Genomic DNA, 19,479 nt, shown 5'->3' on the forward strand with positions numbered 1-19,479 from the left:
CTCACCGCCCCTTGGTGGGAGGGAAGCAGAGCCTGGTTTCCAGCTAATAGGTGGCGCGGTTTGATTATGGCTTTGGAGGTGACTACGTGCAATGGGCCCTTGATTCATTTCCTCTTTACTTCCTCAGGCCTTTTTTAATGTAAGGGCTGTCTTTGAAGATGAGCCGTCAGCCCAAAGTTGTGCTCGCTCTACATGATGCTTTGCGCAGCAGTTTATCGTAGAAAGTTTGCTGACCTGCTTAGAGGCTTAATGCCACTTGTGTTCCAAGTCGCTTCGCTGCAGCTTTGCTGTTGGGTGCGCTTGGGGAGGGATGCCTTGGGCTGACCCTTTGTCCCAGAGCGGCGCCAGGCAGGTTGCAGCCGTGCAGCACGGCCGCTCGCCCCAGCGCTTCCACGCAGGACTAGCGGGTGACACGGACCCAGCCATCGCCTCCGTTCTCTCTCCTTGTTCCTCTGGGGAGCTGGCACAAGCTGTTAGCTGCCCCCGACTTCAGTGTGCCCATCGATAAACCAGACGAGGAGCTCATTGATCTCTCGGGGTTGTGTGAGTTGGGTTCTTGCAACGTCTGTGGGTTACTCTGAATGAAAGATGCACTAAGGATGCAAAGTGCCGCTTTTGTGATGCTACTCCTGAATCATCCACTGCCATATAGTTCTAGCAGGCATATTTTGCAGTTTCTAAGTAATACAGGGTTATCTTTCAGTGAATTACAGCCATATATATGCAGTTTGTTATATAAATTTCCAGTGTAATAGTAGAACATTTAACTAATATGTTTACAATACCCAGCTAATCTGATGGATGGTAAGTCACGACTACTTAACTCCGATCTTGAAATCAAATAAAAAGTATTTGAAGCTTCTAAGACATGCTGGACTGGGGTCCACCTCTAGGAAATGGAACATTCTTAAAAATTTTATCCGCTGCTTAGAAATGAAAGCGAGCGCTGCAGGCGCATTCCAGGGCTCGAGGACGTGACCTCCAGCATTTAGCAGTATGTCCTTACGTTAAGCCATTAACTATTTCAAACACTCCAGGCATGATGCAGCTAAGTTTTGCCTTCCTTGTCCTGTTTAATTAGTAGAGCTTTCCAGGATGTTTGCAGTCTGACTTATGAAGTCCCAGCCTACCAATGCTGAATTTAATTGTTTTATTGATCATTTCTCAGGGTGTAAATTGAACCTTCAGGCTCAGCCTGGATGAAGGAGTGCTGTGTAGGAACACTGCCTTAGATACAAACTTAAGCTCCAGAGAGTTCCGATTCTGCTGTAGCAATCAGTACCTCATCCACAGGAGGAGGCTGCTGTGGCCTCTGAGCCACAGCTTAACCCCGTTACATCAGGGTAATAATGGCTTTGATCAGCAGGTGGAGACCAGAGAGAGCACCTGGGAAGCAGAATGGAGCCTTTCATCTAGACCCAGCCTATAGCTCTTGGAAACCTGGAGGCTCTGCTAGGCCCCGGGGATGGGCTCAAGTTGGGAATGGCACAGTGGGAATGTAAATTTTCCTTTCTTAGTCATGTAAGAAAAAGGCTCTTACAGTCTTTAATAGGAATCACTTTTCTTTTTTTTCAGAAAGTTATATGAAGTAGAACATCCTATTTTGGTCTTTTTTTAAGGAATCTGTGTACTCTGGAGTGTATATATGATTAATAAAGGTATTTTCCATAATGTTTAGGGAAAATATTAGTTTAATTAAAAGGAAACACCAACCAGCACCAAAAAGAAAAAATAAGAATCATTATCACACTATAGTACTCCAAAATCTACCTATTTCTAAATCTACCTATGGATTTGACCTGTAGAACCTCACAGCTGGTTTGTCAAAGTAGTGTAACAATTTGTAGTGTATCCAAGGATACAGTGAAACATTCATAAAAGTGCCTGTATATGTACATAATTATATATAAAAGAAAGAAGCCCACTAGGATTCTTCACTGTTTAATAGATTTTGCTGTATTTACAATTATTTCAGAACATAGTCTGAATCCCAACAGTTCTTGGTCGCATATGGAGTACGAAGGACTGCTGCACAGTAAGAAAACCCTTCCCGGGACTGTGGGCTCACACAAACTCTCCAGCCTGCTCAGAAGCAGCTCTCCCCTCGGTCACAAGGACAGCAGAAGTTTGCTAAGCCAGAACTTGGGCCAGAAATCACAAGAAAAGCAGTTGTCCTGTGACATGCTCCTTAAACTCTCCAGGTATATTTTAATGGATACCTTTGGACCTAGCTTGGCCTGGAATCTCTTCCGATTTTATCACTGTGATCAGGAAGTCAGCCTGCCCAAAATTCACATCAGTCCCCTCAAGCTGGCACAGCACAAGCTGAAGCCTTTCCTGCTGCACAGGATGCTTCAGCTGCTCAGGAACATGGGAGTGCTGTCTGAAGGTCAGCAGTCCAAGGTCTTCGCTCTGCTCAAGAAGCAAATGCTGAAAACAAGGAAAATGCCCTCAAAGCCCCAAGTGGAGCAAAGTGGTAGGTACATAAGGAGGAGACGGTTTGGATTCTGCCGCGCCGATGGGGCTGAGGTGGGAGCCGTGCTCGGTGTGCAGGCCCCGGTGCTTTGCTGAGCGATGACGAGGGCTGAGGTGCTCAGCCTGGGGCAGGAGGTGTGTGGCGAGGCGGCTGGGAGCAGCCACCCTCCGCACAAGAGGAGCCTCTGGGGCAGCATGTGGGGGGCAGTCGCCGCAGATGAGCCATAGGTTGGTTGTGAACCGCGTTATTTGGAGACGGTCTGTGGGAGTCCATACCGGCGCTAAAAGCCGTGGTAGTGCTGTACCTGGCTCGGTGCGGCTGCCAGGCCTCTGAGAGCGTCTCTAATGCATTGTGAGTGTGCTGCCACGGCTCCCCAGGGCACGGCTGTGCCGACGACTCCCCCTGCCCCGCTCGGAGCTGGGGGCTGCCTGCGGAAACGTGTCAGGGAGCCGCGCTGTATGGAAAAACGTAAAACTTAGGAAGAATTTTAAAAAATAGAGGTGGAGGATGGCAGGATCTGCAGGTAGGGAGACGAGCAGGAAAACCTAATTGATAATGTTTGTTTAATTAAGGGTAACGTAGGAGCTGATGGCCTGTGTCCTTTAGGCATTGGGTGCTCTGGAGGATGGCACGAGGCCTGAGGGGACTGAGGACTGAGGGTCATCGAGGCCTGAGGGGACTGAGGCTTGGAGGGCACCGAGGCCTGAGGGGAGAGGGGCTTGGGGGGCATTGCGGCCTGAGGAGACCGAGGTCCGAAGGGCGGGACCTGAGGGGACCGGTGCCTGAGGGGCCCGGGGCCGGGGCCGAGGCTGGGCGGCCAGGGCTGTGCAAGGGCGACGCCGCCCGGCCGGCCGCGGTGCAGCCCCGCTCGGGATCCATCCCCGGCAGCCCTGGCAGTCGGTGCAGCCCCGGCCGGCTGGCGTTGGGGCAGCTTTTCAGTTCTGTACCGCCTGAAAGCGAGGCCTCGGTAGTCACCGGGGTTTGTTAGGGAAGGCTCCGGCTGTGTTTGCCTTCGGAGCAAGCCGAGACGGGAGACGGCAGAGATCTCCTCGTACCAGGTAGCCCGTTAAAGAAGAGGAAGACGACCAACTTGCTTTGCTAGAAAGATAAACTTCAGTTTATAACCCAGAGTAACAACACTCAGAGGAGGGTTTAGGATTTTTTTTTTTCAAGGAAGATCTGTAACAACACTCGGAGGGAGGCTCAGGATTTTTATTTTTATTTTTTTTCAAGGAAGATCTACCCCAGCAGTGTGCTTGAGGCAGTGAGGATTAGTCATGATTTCCCACTTGCAGGTGTGAGGATGTTTGGGAATGTGCTTGCGCTGAGGATGTGCCCTGTAACTGAGCGCTCATGTGTAAGCTTCGGCCTGGCGCTGCTGCAAAACAAAAATCATCCACAAAAAGGAAATTTGGGAAAGAGTGAAAGGAAAAGATTTTAGCTCGCAAGCACCAAAATACAGATAAGAACAAGCTTTTCTGTGCTTTCCTGAAAATGAGACGGGACTCTTTGGAAAAACAAGATGATACATCCAGTCTCATTTGCTTTGTAATTTTCCTCCTCAGTCAGAGAAAACAATGCAGGAGAAAATGGTACTGAAATAATTCACTTCCAAGAATTATTCTTGCCTTAGAAAACAAACAAACAAACAAAACAAACAAAAAACAACAGAGCAGTGTAGCTATGTGGATTTTGAGACTACAGGGGGAAAATGGCTTTGAAGGATTTAAACAGTGCTCACACCATACAAATTTTTCGTTCTTGTTCAAAAAAGGGCCCTTGTGAATTAGAGTCAGCTTTGGCTTTGCTAATAGTTTCACAAGGCCTGCATGAAATTTAACACTACCCAAAGCCTGTATTACACTTATTTCTACTATTACTAGGTTATGTTAACCATTGTTATCTTTTATTTACATTGCAAGTAAGTCTAGGAAATCTTTTGCAGAGTAAATGTTTTATACATATATGAGGTTTCTAGGGGACTGACAGGCATAAAATAAAGGTTCAAGTTCTCTTCCACCTCCAATTCTACACTTCTAGAACCTCAGAATTCAGAGAAAATAGTGTGTTTTAAGACAAAGCACTCCTATTTGTCTTGTCCCGCCTGGGGCTCCCACCAGTAGATAAATCTTTCTCCAAAAAATGAGCACAGCCTACCATACCTCTGATAGCTGCTCTGCTTTCCCATGACCCATATTCATACACGTCATGTTCAGATAAGAAGGAGGCACAGTACTGACTAATGCCACTTTTTGGAAGGAAAATGCCAAAAGCTATTTGAGTCAGGAATAGAAGTGCCAGCAATACATGATAGATGAACAGCCGGTAGCAAAGGTGGCAGCTCTAGCATTTCCCTGTATTATGGAGTGTTGTTATGAGGGAGTATCGGCTGGATGTGTCTCTCTGGGCTGGATGCTTATCTTGATTCAGCACCGCCCTGGGTCCCACAGCAGGGTGTAGGAGAGCAAATGCGTTTCCTTCAGCACAACTGAGTGCTGCTCCTGCTCCAGAGCTGTCATCGGGAGCGTGGGCACGGCCGTGCCCCTCGTCCTCCCCCCTGCTCCCAGTCTGTTCTCATATTTTGTCTGACAGCACTGGCTCCTTATTAACATAACTATAGCCTCTTTGTGCCCTCTGACAGAAGAAATCCTGCACCAGAATAAATTTCAGGGGTGACAGATTGGAACGGTTTGACCAGATGATGGCACACAAATGTCGCTGAGATCAGCAGCACCTGTGGCTTCACACCTCTTCGGCTTTGGCCCTGGCACTGCCGCTTGCCTGCTTCTGGCTTCTCCTCGCCGCTGGATGCTGGGCAGCGGAGAAGAGATGAGGGATTAGACTCTGGGAAGGATGTGGCAGTGGCTGCAATAAGCAGTTACTTTATGTGTCCCCTGGAAGCTCAGTTATGCTAGAGCCTGGGAAAAATGTGGTATTCTATTTCATGGAAAGCAAAAGCATGTGTGGTGGTCCTCCTGCAGGCAGTGCCATGTGTGCGGAGACTGGAGGCCAGCCTGGAGCCCGTCAGGGCAAGGAAGAGTCCTAGTCCATGGGGATAAATGCAAACAGATTTCTTTGAGGCCGCATCCTGCCAGAGCACCTTCTAGAGGGAAGGGTTTTTGTCTCTTTCGCTGCGGGCTCTGACTACAGCTTGGTCAGGTGAGGTGAGGTGATGTGGCAGATACCTCTCTGCCCCCCCTCTGTCTGGGGGGACAATTGCAGCCGCTGGGTTCGGGTGCTCTTTGCAGAGCTGCCTGTTGCAGGACGGGACGGCCTGGGGTGGGACACCCCTGTGGGAAGGTGCCTGTGGCAGGGGGCTTGGACCTAGATGACCTTCAGGGTCCCTTCTGACCCGAGCCATTCCCTGATTCATTCTGAGGTGCCGGGGGGCTGCAGTGAGAGCTGGGGGCTGATGCTTCAACCCCTGTCTCCCCCCCAGGGCAGACTCCAGGCCCCTGAACCCCACACTTCACACTTTTGAGCCCAGCTGGGTGCTCTGCGGGCTTGCACAGAGCCCCCAAAGCCCTCCCCGGGCCGAGACCCGCTGTGACCCCCGGGAGACCGGGGACCCCCGCAGCAGCCCCGGGGCCGGGGCCGACCTCTGCGGGCGGGCAGCGGGGCTCTCCCCGGCCCCGAGCATCTGGGCGCCGGCCGCAGATATACCTCCGGGCTGGAGGGCTCGTCCCCGGCTGGGAGGAGCCAGAAGCGGAGCTGCTGTAAACAGTGCGGGCACCGCCGGCGGCTGGAAGATGGATATAAATAGGGAGGCGGAGGGGAGGCAGCCGGAGCGGAGGAGCGGGAGCTGCCTGCGCCTGCCTCTGCCCAGCAGCCCGGGTCGGGAGCTCCCGAGAGGCGGCGTCCAAAGTTTGCGGCTCGGCACTGCCGGGGCTATAGGTAAGAGGTCTTTTCGCCTGCCGGAGTTCGCCGGCGCTTCTCGTCCGTCTGCCGCTGGGGTTTTCTCCTCGCCGGCTCCCCGCTCGTCCTGCTGTCGGGGTTGTCACACGCCGCGTGCGGAGCGGGGGAAGGAGGTTGCTTCTGGTTTCGCTCTTGCTAGGTTAAGTGGAGGAAAAAGAAAAAAAAAAAAAGGAAAGAAAAAAGGTGGAAAAAAACAAAAAAGCCCAAAGCAAAATGTGTCTTGGCGCCGGCTCCGTGCAAAGCCGCGGAGAAGCAGCCGGCGCCGCGCACGTGTTCGGGCGGCGGCTGCGGGCTGCAGGTAGCGGCCGGGGGGAGCCCGGGGGTGCTGCGGCTCCCCCTGCCCTTCGAGCCGGACCCGGAGCCGGTCGCGGAGCCGGTGCCGGTCCCGGCAGCGCCGCGGGACGCCCGGCGGAGCAGCGAGCGGCAGCGCAGCAGGTCGGTACCGCGCCCCTCCGCCCCCGCCGCGCCCCGCCGCGCATCGCCGCCGCTGCCGCTGCCCCCGTCTGTTGCAGGGCCGTGCCCGGGGGCCGCCCCGCACCTCTCCCCGTGGCACCCCGGCTCCGACACCCGCCGAGCCGCCGTCGTGGGCCGGGGAGCGGCTCTGCGCCTGGAGAGCTCCGCTACCTTCCACTCCCTCGTCATCCGCGACGGAGGTAAGCGATGAGGGGGACGCACAGCCGGGTGGGGGGGGGGCACCTCCCGGTCCCCTCTTTCCCGTCCCCGCCGGTGGGAGCCCCCTGACCCCGCTGCTCTCCCCACGCCCACCAGGGAAGCTGGTGTTCGCCGACCGCCCCCGCGGGCCGCCCATCACCCTGCGGGCCCGCTACATCCTCATCCAGGACGGCGGGGAGCTGCACATCGGCTCGGAGCGCTGCCCCTACGGCTCGCGGGCCACCATCTCGCTGTACGGGCGAGCCGCCGACGGGGCGGCCGTGGCCGGCTTCGGGCAGAAATTCGTGGGAGTGGGCGGCGGCGGCGTCCTGGAGCTGCACGGCCGGCGGCCTCGCTCCTGGAGCCTCCTGGACAAAACCCTGCACCCCGGAGGGCTCCGCCACGGCCGCTACTCGTCGGAGAAGCGCTGGGGCAGCCGCGGGCTCAACCTCCGCATCCTCGACGCCGGCACGGGGCGGGTGCTGGCGGCGGGGCGCTTCGACACCCACCTGCGAGCCGGCGAGTGCCGCCGCCTGCTCGCCTTCCTGGCCCTCCAGCCCCCCGGCAGGGTGGTGGCGGCCGCCGTGGGGGACTCGGCGGCCCGCAGCCTCACGCTGGAAACGCGGCTGCTCCTGCGGGACCGCCTGCGGAGCGAGCACATCGCCCGCCTGGGCTACAGGTGAGGCGAGCGGCGGGCGCGGGACTCGAACTCGCGGCCCCCGGGGCTTCGGCGGGGCGGGCCCGCGGCGCCACCATGGACAGCTCCGGGCCCGGCGCCGCGCGGCTGCGGGACAGCGCGGGGCGAGCCCCGACGGGGGGCGCGGGCCGGGGCTCGGGGCGAGAGGGAGGGGGAATCCGGGACTCTGAGCAGCCCCTCCGGGCCCCGGAGGCTGGGGGGGATGTGTGTGCGGGCTGCCCGCCCGACCGCTCCCTCCCGGTGCCCTTCAGGCAGCCCTGGGCGCTGGTGGGGATCCTCGGAGGGGATGCGCTTTCCACGGCTGAAGATAAGAGGGAGTATCACGGGAACGGGACCACGGGGTTCGCCGTAGCCCAGAGGGAGTTCCTGACCTACGATGGCACCCGCTTCACTGTTACTGCTTTCAGTGGATGGATTAAAGGTTTAGTGGCTCCTGATCGTTGCTTGCCTTCTGCTGCTTTGCTCAGTCTTCTCTGCTGGCTACAAATCTAAACTGTGCCACGATAGTAATAGTTGTGCCCCTATGCATGGTGACCACGCTAACAGCAGTACTCCCGTGACATAACATTTAACTGCCGACAAAGAGCTGACGCTGACATATTTAATGACCAGAGCGCTTCTATCGCACACAGTTGTCGAGATAAAAATTAAATCAGCGAGCGCTTGGACTAATTGTAGGACTCCATCCTGTGCAACTGTAAAAATAATGGATTGCTTCGTTTTTCAGGGGTGCCTCATAATGGATTTAGAGTGGAAGTGTCTAAAGGGATAATTCTTCATTTAGTGGATGATGTTAGAAGTTGGTTACCTGGTGACAGGATTGTCATTGCCAGTACAGATTATTCTATGCATCAGGCTGAAGAGTTTAATCTCCTTCCCTGCCCTGAATGTAAAAATAATCAAGTGAAAATCGATGGTATGATTTATTTTTTTTTAAACCTGCTTCTTTGTTGTAAATACTTACATTGTTGTGTCTTTATGTTCTACATTTACAGTTACTTATCTCTTTAGCTAAATTTTGTCCCATGTGGACACTTGTCATAGGAGAGCTGAAAGGCCCTGATACTGTAGTGGGACTTAAAATTTGGCCTGAGGCAGCTGTTCCCTATAGAAGCCAGGGGAAGTGCCGATCTCCCGTGGATCAGATACTGACAACAGGGCACGTCCCAAACTTGGTGATTGCTTAAATGAAAGGTGTGCAGTAGCCTAGAAAAAACATAATAACAAGGACACCGGTCTCCCCCTGAATAAGAGGTTTCTGATTTTTACAGGCAGCCCACTTTATCTTCATATTGGAGAAGTCATAGATGGCATCGATATGAGGGCAGAGGTTGGTCTTCTGACGAGAAATATACTTATTCAAGGAGAAATGGAAGACTCCTGCTATGGACAAAATCAATGTCAGTTTTTCTCCTTTGACACATTCGGAGGACATATTAAAGTGAGTGATTTTTAATGCATGTGCATGTAGGTTGTTTCAGGTAGTTCCTTCCCTGGTTTATAAATGAGCAGTATGCTGCTTGAAAATGCCATTGTGTCGGGGGGGGGGAATAGAATACTTGACTTTGAAGGTGGGGAAAGTTTGTTGGCCTATTTTGCAAAACTGGACTTACAATGAGGCTGTGCCATTTTGTCCTCTGCATATCCAAAAGCATACCCTTCTCCAGGCTAGTGGGGTTCTTTAGCTCCATCGCTGTTGGTAGGGTCGGTGTGAAGTTACACAGGTTGCAAAGTGCTGCTGAAGTAGTTGTGCTTCCTCCAGCGCAAACCTGCTCCACTCGTGGCTCAGATAAGTGCTGGGTCTTGCCAGTTGGGCTTAGTCCTCTCTCTGGGTTGTCCCAGGTGTTCCTGGTGGACGTGCAAAGTTTTGCTGTTCCAGGGCCTTTGTGTAAGATAAATGCATTCCCAGTTAGTGGAAATCAGAGATCTGGGCAGGTCTGACCTAAAATCACTTGACAGAGATGAAGTTTTCAGGAAATAGAGCCTGTTGGTATAAGTGCTGTCCCTTTCTGTAGCTGGCAGGAGTATTTTGTCCACAGCTGTGTCACGCATTTATGTGCTGCTGTTGCTAAAAGCTGTACGTGCTGTTTGGCAGCTATTCCTTGGCACCCCCACACCTGTAGGTGCGCAGCCGCCGGCACACTTCTCCGCAGGTGCTGCTGTGAGTCAGAGCGGGGAGCTGGCACCTCCTTCTGGGATCAGGCCCTGTTTTGTACTGCAAACATATTGCCTAATGGGGAAAAAAGTGTTTTTCTTTTAGCACGTTATTTATATTGCAATGCCTTACTTGGACCTACGCTTCTTTCAACAGATCCTAAGGAATTTTAGTTCTGTTCACATGTCAGGAGTGGAATTAAAAAACATGGGGCAGCAAATCCTGGGCAGTTACCCTGTGCATTTTCACATGGCTGAGGATGTGGATGAGAGAGGAGGATATGACCGCCCAACGTACCTCGATAACCTGGCTATCCACCACTGCTTCTCTAGGTGTGTTGCCATACATGGAACTCATGGCCTGCTGGTAGGAAACGTTTTATTAGTACCGAGTTAATTTCTTTGCTTAGGCACTGCTAAACAGTAAGAGCCATTTGTGATGCAAAGAGAAATCAGAATATTGAAATAAGGTGTCTTTTCCCCCAGAGATGTCTTGACTTGTCAAGCTCATTTGACAGGTTACGACTGCTGTTCTGGTGGTGCAGCTCTTTGAACTGAATTTCAGGTTCTTCATATTCTCTTGGTAATTAATATTATTAATGGTGTGATCAGATATAGTTAAATCTCTGTCATGGTTGCTGTGGACAGTTTGTGATCATACAAAGTTTAATTTAAAATGAAAGCAATGGGCTTTTAATGAACGTGACTGAAGCAATAGATCTTATTTGCAATGGAGATAAAAAAGACAAGGGTTGTTCAAGTCAGGGCAATGTGAAACAAATCCAAAAATTTTGCACATGACAAAGGGAATGCAATATGAGATGTACAGACCCAAATGGCCACTTCAGTGCCAGAAAAACCCTCAGGAACTTGGCTTTGACCTAGATCTTCACAAGGGCATTGTGGAGAGGAACTTTTTTTTTTTTTTTTAAAAAAAGAAAAAAAGCCACACGAGTCCCAGCTGGAAAAGACAGGTTCCTGCTCCAGTCCTGACACGTCCAATTGCTGTGTGCTCTGTAGGGCCCGGAGTGGTATTTTCATGTTCATGGACATTTCCTCATTCACCTGATGTGTGCTTAGGCAGAGACACTCCCAGAACTATTCGTGACCTCCCAGGTTTTTCCTGGCAAGATTTTCTCAGCTCTGGATATAAATCTCTGTAAGAAATGACATAGATGCACTCTGGTGGGACCCTTGTCTAAAAGGGTCCACCTATAAGCAGGTATTAGTAACACTGCGATCCTGGACCTGTACAACTGAGAGCACTTTTCATGTGTCTTGAACAGTATTTCTATTGTCCATACCACTCAAAATTATTGATTGCCTTCTCATATATGTGATTTGCTCTGGCTATAGCACCTGCTTTTGTTGACAGAGCCCTTAGGTGGCAGGAGACTTGCACAGTATGTGTAGATACGCTTCAACTCCCTTTCTCTTCCCATCAGTATTACACCCTTTGAATAGCAGGAGCCTGCCAGGAACGAAAAGTTAAGCCTTACATTAATATTTTTCCTGAGAAGAATGATGGTCTCTCCTTAGGTCTTTATCAGAAGGGAGGCTGTCAAGGGTTTAGCGGGGTATGTGGGATTCAGTAGGTGTGCAATCAGGAATCCAAGAGTGAGATCCAGGCCACCAGCAACCAGGCTGGGATGGCTTTGAGTCCATGAATTAATCAACAGATTTCATAGCAAAGGTTAAATAAGTGATTCTGTGGAAGAATCATGTGGTTTCAATGCATTCATTAAGAGTAATTACAGTGTATTAAAAAGCCCTGCTTTAAAATAAACTAAAATAATTTGCAGTTCCAGAGAACTGCATATATACCGGATATTGGCAGCTAAATAGCATAGGTGGGTATCCATTTTTGCACCAGGATATATAACTTCAGCCTTTGAGAATAGACCAGACAGGTTTCTCTTCCCCCTTCCTGTTCAGAAGAAGTAACTTTAGACTTTACGAGAGTGCTGTGCTTTGTTCTGTGCTGTGCACGGGTCACACAGCACTGTGTGCGAGGCCCTTCTCCCATCTGCTTCTCCTGCATGCCAGCCTTGTGCCACTTTGCAAGCCCACGGCAGCAGCACAGGCAGCTTGGGTTACTCACTGTGGTTAGAAAGCGGGCCGTGACATGCTGCTCGCTTCCCTGGCACACGTCACACTTACCGCAGAATACTGTAGTCTTACATGTATAAAGTTGCAGTGCCTAAAGGTCACTTATATTGTGTTGCTGAACTATATATAATTCAGTGTTTAGAGGCATCTTAAACATCTGGTGTTGGACACGCCAACAGGGCTGTATCTTGTGTTGTGGACAATGTTGCACGCTGACACATACAGTAATATGCTACTGTTAATGTCACAGCGCTGCAGGCAGGCTTTCCTTTCCAAGCCTCTAATTTCTATCTGGGATATGCTGGGAGCATTCAGTTGTTGCTGTTTTGATCTAACAGCATGGATCCTTCTCATCAAGTGCAAATGTAAATGATCTTTAAAATGTTATGGAAAAGTGATCAATATAATTTCACATGTGTAGGTTTTCAGAGCCACCACGTGTTTCTGAAACTGTCACAAATTGTATTAATTAAAGTTAAAATCTGTTTTTGGATACGAGACTGGTTTTTAATGCACTTCTTTGAAGCACAGATTAGTTGAACTTCAGCTAAATTTATAAGAATAACACTCTACAACTGAAATGCTTTTTCCTTTATCGCAGCAGGTGTTTTGCCATTATCAATTCTATCCAAAAAAACAGTCTTTGATGCAGCTCCTGCCCATCATTTGGAAGGATACGAGTAGTCAGACATACTGTTCTTAGCAGGTTGGCAAAGACGCTTGCATTTTAATCTAAATCCATTTCTTACCCGTATTCCTGAGATTAAGCTGATAGAGACACTTTCTCTCAGTTGTTGCATGTAGGTTCTTAGTTATCTTCCTTGTAGCTCACCCTAAGCGACTGCACCTGCAAGCAGAACCTCATTGAATTCCCAAAAATGTATCTTTTAGAGCTGGGTACCTCGTTGTATGCTGCCTTTTTTTTAACTTGAACACCTCACTGAGGCAGAAACAAGAGCAGCAGATGACATGTTTGATGGGTTACTGCCAGGAAATCAAGAAATCCAGTAGAAATATACTTACGGAAACTATAGTGTTTGTGACTCCAGATGTTACGTACAGTTGTAGGCCATTAAGGGCTAATCACAGGATATGAATCTGAAATGGATTTGGTTCAAGTATCCCTCTGTATACAGAAATAACCAAATGGGTTAATATTAGTTAATCTTGCAGTTTTACAAGGACATAACTCTAACTGACGTCAACAGGAATTTGGTATGCTTGAAGAGTGAATAAATATGCCGACGGGGATCATGTAAAGTACAAAGTTCGGTTTAAGTGAGATTTAGTAACAAATAGTTGGTACTTTAACTAACCTGATTTAGTATTCACATTTAAAGGATTTCTAAATTTGTCTTCATAAAGCTGTACATCAAAGGAGGCTTGTGCTAAATCCTCTTGGTCAAATTATGATTTAATACATGTCAGTTAATCTTAAATGGGCTGAAGCAGTGAGAGACCATCTCTGCCCAAGCTGAGCATTAAAGGAATGAAGTGGACTTGCATGTTCTAGGAGTGGAGCAGAAAGAACAGAAATCTTCATAATATAAATTACTTCACATAGTGCAATTTAAAGATTTTTTTATTATTTTATTTGGGAAGTATTACAGTCATGACAATTTCTGGATTACCGGCCTAACTTTCTGGTTTATCATGCAAGACACATACATATTTACACAGATATTTACTTCATGACACTGAAACATATATTTTCTCCTAGAGCTGAGAGTGGTTTTAAATCCAGTATTTTATGATTTTCCCTTAATTATGCGTATGATCTCCCTCAGAGTAACTTTAATAGCAGTTATGCTGTATAGAAAGATCAGTCACTCTTATGCAAACCACATGCGGCTTGAGCTACCTCCTGGATTGATGCACATTAAGACACTGCACTGTAGCAAAACTGCTCCTGGGAGTTTCTGAGTTCACTGATAAAGCACATCACTCGTCATTCCTACTGCTCTTAGCATTACAATCTGTGGCCTGTACACTTTCTTCCAGGTAAAAGACACCATTGGCTACGACACTCTGGGGCACTGTTTCTTCCTTGAAGATGGGACGGAGCAACGCAATACGTTCTATCACAACTTGGGCCTCCTCACCAGGTCAGGAACGATCTTGCCCTCAGATCGCAATGAAGCTATGTGTCTTGCCATCCGGAGCCACGTCTATGGGAATTACGTTCCTGTGCCAAGCACTGACTGCATGTAAGTGCTCCAGGAGATATAGTTTTTGCACTGACGTTGAAGTTTGTAGCTGGGTCCTAAAAATGCTGTGTTGAAACAAAACTTTTAATGAAAATTTTATGCTATTTGATGAAAAATGTGCAGCTTTTCCTATCATTTCACTTTTAAAAATAATTTAGCTCTTTGACCTTGTTTTACGTGTGAAGATAACTGTTAGCACCTGCATGAATACTAAGCAAGGAATACTTGCTGCTGTTTATTGCTGTTGCTGTTTCCAAGGATCATAAATGCATAGAGTACTTTGCTTGTGTCTGAACCCCTTTCAGTCTTTTTGAACCAGACAGCTCCATGAAATCTGTATGATAAATGCAAGTTGGCACAGCCAAGTTGGTGTAAGCTGGCAAAAATATCACCTTGTGCAAAGGGAATTTTTACCTGTTTTCACCAGGGCTGAATTTTGCATTTAAAGTCAACAATACATAAGTACATGAGTATCTAGACTATACTAAGAGATTGAGTGAGAATTTAGAGATTAGCATACAGTACAGTGAGCCTCATTTAAAATACAGTAAACAATATCCTGCTATAGTTGACCAAAGTCAGCTTCCATTTTGGAGACTGATGTGCCGTAACATGGGCACTCAAGGGATCCAGGAACTGGCTTGGTTACTGTCTGCAAGTGAGAATATAATTTATCAACAGAAATTTGTATTTTCACATTTTCTGGAAAAGGATCAAGTGCCCAAACCCTACTTATTTTAATTCATGTAAGTAATCCAATTGAATTAATTACAGTTATGGTTGTTGAAATGCTACGGTTGATTGTATGGTTAACATAGATTTATTGTGCACCTATTCAGTCGTTCTGTTCAAGCAAAGGAGTGGGGATTCTTGATCATGCAGTAGTTAAGGTAGATAAAAAATATTGAGATTTTCTGCTTAGAATAATCAAATTAATTGTTATGGTCATGAGAAATGGTTTACAGTGTTTTTACATGTGGTCTTTATTATTGCAAAAGATGTGATCAAATGAAGTAAGACAACAGATCATAATGTTTTCATAGCTATGTCTGGCTTCTGTTTGTGCCACTACTGACCCTCCCTCTGAGGCAAAAACTCTTTATTTGAACAAATGTCAAAATAATATCTCCTTAATCTCCTGTTTAATGAGCCATTTGTGGCTTGCTAGGACATTTGTTTTGTTTTCCAAGTGGAAGCATAGTAAATCCATAGCGAATCCCCTACCTCCTGCCATGGCCCCCAAAGTTCCAAAAAACAAAACAGAAGTTCACTCTTCAGGCTTTTTCCGAAGCTGCTTAACTTTTGGGAAGAAAAAAAAAAAAAAAAAAAGACATCAGATTTCCTTAAGCTGCATTTAACAGAGCATGGATTTTGTGTTAATGGTCTCATATAATTTACAATAAGTTCAGCATGTGGCTCCATAAATGAATGTCTGACATCACTAGATGCTTTTCCTTGAAGAGAATCATTAAAAGGTTGTGTGGAGTTTTAAAGTCAATAGGAGGGTTGTGGCTGAAGTCCAGCACAGTGCTATGAAAATGTACCCTTTCCTGTTTGGTAACTGCTTAGGATCATTTTGATTTTGATTTTGATTTTTCAGGGCTGTCAGCACTTTCTGGATTGCAAATCCAAACAACAATTTAATAGAGAATGCAGCAGCAGGTGCTCAGGTAAAACCATTTAACTGCAGGAACTATACTTTGTCTCCAGGTCCTGTATATTCTACTCTTATTGATGTCATTAGTATGAGGGCAGTGAATTTTTAGGAAGTCGTCATAAAATTTGGATATATATTTCTGCAGCCTTTCTCTCTGTTAAGAACAAGTAGTTGCCTACAGTTGTCTCTGAGACTGATTTCTCTCACAACGATGGCTGCAAATGGTGTGTGGCATCTCTTAACAAATGTTGATTTTTATTAGTAGTTAATAGTTAAATGCCCAATATAATTTTACATTTGCATATATAAATATGTACTCTTTCCGTGTTGTTATCTCTGATGTTTAACCAAATCATGTTTGTGTTTAATGTGGCTGTATAGCACCTGTATTTCACCCCCAATATATGGATTTTTAAAACTCATGTGTGTGTGCCTCAGGGGCTCACTGTGCATGCCAAAAGATAAGAGGGGTGGTGTGGGAGTATGTGCTGCTGTGTGTCCCCTGGGACTCACACGTGTTTTGCAGGCTCAGCTGGGAAATCTGGTCAGCACAGTGGGAAGCACTAAGTCCCCAGGACAATCTATATCATTAATTGCAGTGTCCAATTCCTTGGACCTCCCTTTGTTCTTTAGGATGTCGGGATATGGTACATCTTCCACCGGGTTCCAACTGGACAGTCCGAGGGGCGATATCCAGAGGGACAGGCTGAACATACCCCCCTGGGAGTATTTTACAACAACAGAGTCCACTCCAATTTCAAGGCATGTGGATGATTTTTGTATGTTACCAGCAATACAACAGTATGGTGTGGGGTTGACAATATATGGTGCTCTGATTTACGGCTGTCTTAAATTTTGATTATGGTATTATAGCACTATATTAAGAGACACTCAGCTTTTGGGGGTGATGCTCTTTCTAGATTAAAGAGGGACCAGAGCAGAATGGGGCTCCTGTTCAGGTGCCTGTGTTAGAGGGGATGTGCTCAGGCCAGAGGTGCACCTACTAAGTGAGATTTAAGGAATGACAGGCAGGAGGACACTGAATGCTGCTGTTGGCCACAGTGGTGCAAGGATATAGGGGGATGAGTAAAAATAGCTTGTGCCAGGGCCTGCTTATCACCTTTGAAAAATTAGAACAAAAATTCAAGGGTAATTCCAAGAAAAACGCATTTCCCAAATATACTGTTGACATGAAAACTTAACCTGTGAGCTATAAAAAGCATTTTTAACTTACTTCTCAGGATTCTAGATTGAAATCAGTGCTGTTTTCTGGGCCTTGTGTATATTACATCTTGGTCCGTGACAGCTGCTGCTCTATCCCAAAGTCTTTAACTTGGCTACAGCAGCTCATGTTCTCTTTTGACTGTCGGGGGACTCGTCACTCTTTATTTAAAGCCTTACTTCTTAACAACAATCTTTTTCCAAAAAGTTGTCAAGAGCTTGGCAAAGTCCCTTATTGCTTTCTGCAAGAGAGAGAGAGTGGGAGTTCAGTGCCTCGCATTGGGTCAAAAGACAGCCCAAGATGTTGATGTGTAACACATGGCAGGGCAGGCTCTGTCCTGACTTCAGTGTGCTACATCCTGTGCTAATGTCATGCTGAGCGATGCCAAGTGACACCGAAAGGGAAGAGAAAGCCCAGGCTTCAGGCACTCGCTCTGCCTGCACTCACTCTGCCTGCACACACTGGCTGCCCACGTTCATTGATAAAATCTGTGATCTCTGGTCTCTTGTGTGCAGTCTGTTAAAATAATTGGAATCATCTGCATTCTCAGGCTGGTTTGTTTATTGGAAAAGGAGTAAAGACAACAAGAGCCAGCGCTGAAGATCCCAGAGAGTATCTCACTATCGATAATGCCAGGTAAGCACATGTTGTATGGCTAAGTATTTTGGATACTTGTATTGCTTCCTGGCTTCTGCATTGTATTTAGCAGATCATTAATGCCTCATTACGGCTGGAGCATCTGAAACTACACACAAGCTCTCTCTGATGTGCAGAGGCAAATATTTCATAGCTATGCACTGAATTGTTTGTACTGTTGCTGACCAAAAATGATACATGTGCACTTGGGGTTATGAAGACTAAGCCTTGAAGCACTTGAAAAGGATTCTAGATCCCACTATTCTGTTAGTGTGTTTGTAAACTTCAACATTTCTTATTAATTACTAAGAAGAACTTACATCTGAAAGATGACATAAGAGCTCCTAAATGTGCTGCATTAACCCAGCTCCTTGCTTCAGGTTTCGCCCACATCAAGATGCTGATCCTGAAAAGCCGCGAGTTCCTGCCGTAATTGATGGTCTTATTGCTTTTAAAAATAATGACCATGGGGCCTGGGCCAGGGGAGGCGACATTATTTTCCGCAACTCCGGGTAGGTTACCATAATTACATGCTGTACCATTCCCCTCACGGCAGACATGAGTAGGCCTGTAGGCCAAATTCATCTCAGACATTCTTTGTAATTTACACCTCTCTGCTTCCCCCGTCCTAGGTTTTCAGACAATGGAATTGGACTCACTCTGGCGAGGTAATTTCTTAAAATGTACCTTCTTCCTGTTTTTTCCCCACAATGTATCAGGCCAAAGGATGGAAGCTGAGACACTCCCCCAGTAATTACTGTAAAACATAAGAAAATCTCACGTTTCCCTCACAGACCACATCAAGCCTTCCCCACGCAGCCGTTAACACAGGGAATAATTTAGCCTTTCGTTCTCTTTGCCTCAGCATGTCTGGGGAATATGTTGTAATTGCCGAGTATTTCCTCTTGGCTGGTAGGCCCCGAACCAACAGATTAAGCACCTGGCATTGCTGAGAAGACTTTCCTTCCGCCCTCGCCTGGCGGCGTGGCCCGGCTCGGCCTGCAGCTCATGCACCATGGGCACAGTGGCCGACCTGGCATTGCCATTGTCTGTCTTCTCCATTGACATCTGCCCCACTCCCACTTCTCTTGTCAGACCCCCTCTTGCAAAAGTCCTGCAAAAATAAGCCAGACCCAGAGCCTGTTGCAGGCCATGAGAACCAGCGATGGTTGGTTGTTGTGTCAGGGAAGTAGCTAAAAACTTAGGGAGTAGCTTGGTGTAGAGCAAATAGATATATAAGTTGGGTAGAAATACTATATCTTTTGTGTAACTAACAGTGCAAATTAATCGGCTGTGTAGTTATCTGGTGTTTCTTTGTCTACTTGTAGTGATGGGACATTCCCCACCGATGACGGCTCCAGCCTGGAAGTGACACGCTCCATTTTTGTTGGAGAAAGCAGCAACTTTGGCTCCCAGGGAGGGCAGAACAGCTACTGGGGGAAAGGGGCAAATGGAGAATACAGGACCCTGCCCAGAAACAAGTGAGTTGTTCTTCTGGTTCTTCCTGGCATTAGTGCAAGCCTGAAGAAAAACCTCAGGAATGAATGTGGCTACCAAGTAATTTGTGCTGGGTGTTTAAATTATTGTACAGGCCAGAAATAATAAGCGTTCAAGTAAATTCACTTGTCAGGACAACAGTTTGAGAGCATTCTCAACTGAATATTTGATTTAATTTTCTGCTTGATTTATAAGTCATTGGAGAGTGGGTTAGAGAATCTGAAAGATACCAAATTGCTTTTGTGCAATGCCTCATTA

The 19,479-nt window shown here is 47.7% G+C and overlaps 2 protein-coding genes across 6 annotated transcripts in view; both read left to right on the forward strand.

The window, feature by feature from the left end:
- The window catches only part of LOC310905246 (cell surface hyaluronidase CEMIP2-like), a 55,968-nt gene that overhangs the window by 3,500 nt on the left and 32,989 nt on the right, over positions 1 to 19,479 (forward strand). For 3 of the 4 annotated variants that reach the window (XM_083851279.1, XM_083851280.1, XM_083851282.1), the window contains 14 exons: positions 1,976 to 2,476; positions 6,904 to 7,044; positions 7,160 to 7,721; positions 7,991 to 8,160; positions 8,467 to 8,655; positions 9,011 to 9,180; positions 10,051 to 10,260; positions 14,004 to 14,209; positions 15,810 to 15,879; positions 16,500 to 16,628; positions 17,639 to 17,724; positions 18,105 to 18,236; positions 18,357 to 18,392; positions 19,053 to 19,205. In XM_083851279.1, coding sequence (XP_083707405.1) covers positions 1,976 to 2,476; positions 6,904 to 7,044; positions 7,160 to 7,721; positions 7,991 to 8,160; positions 8,467 to 8,655; positions 9,011 to 9,180; positions 10,051 to 10,260; positions 14,004 to 14,209; positions 15,810 to 15,879; positions 16,500 to 16,628; positions 17,639 to 17,724; positions 18,105 to 18,236; positions 18,357 to 18,392; positions 19,053 to 19,205 — 2,755 coding nt within the window. Of the gene's footprint in view, positions 1 to 127; positions 2,477 to 6,903; positions 7,045 to 7,159; positions 7,722 to 7,990; positions 8,161 to 8,466; positions 8,656 to 9,010; positions 9,181 to 10,050; positions 10,261 to 14,003; positions 14,210 to 15,809; positions 15,880 to 16,499; positions 16,629 to 17,638; positions 17,725 to 18,104; positions 18,237 to 18,356; positions 18,393 to 19,052; positions 19,206 to 19,479 lie in introns of all 4 variants that reach the window. The other variant, XM_083851281.1, reaches the window with a different exon arrangement.
- Positions 2,582 to 19,479, forward strand: part of CEMIP (cell migration inducing hyaluronidase 1) — a 112,450-nt gene continuing 95,552 nt past the window's right edge. For both annotated transcript variants that reach the window (XM_083851284.1, XM_083851286.1), the window contains exon 1: positions 2,582 to 6,370. The gene's annotated coding sequence lies outside the window, so the exon portion shown is untranslated. The remainder of the gene's footprint in view (positions 6,371 to 19,479) is intronic.

The sequence above is a fragment of the Anser anser genome (genome assembly GCF_964211835.1).
Source record: "Anser anser genome assembly, chromosome: 10".
NCBI classification, from domain to species: Eukaryota; Metazoa; Chordata; class Aves; order Anseriformes; family Anatidae; genus Anser; species Anser anser.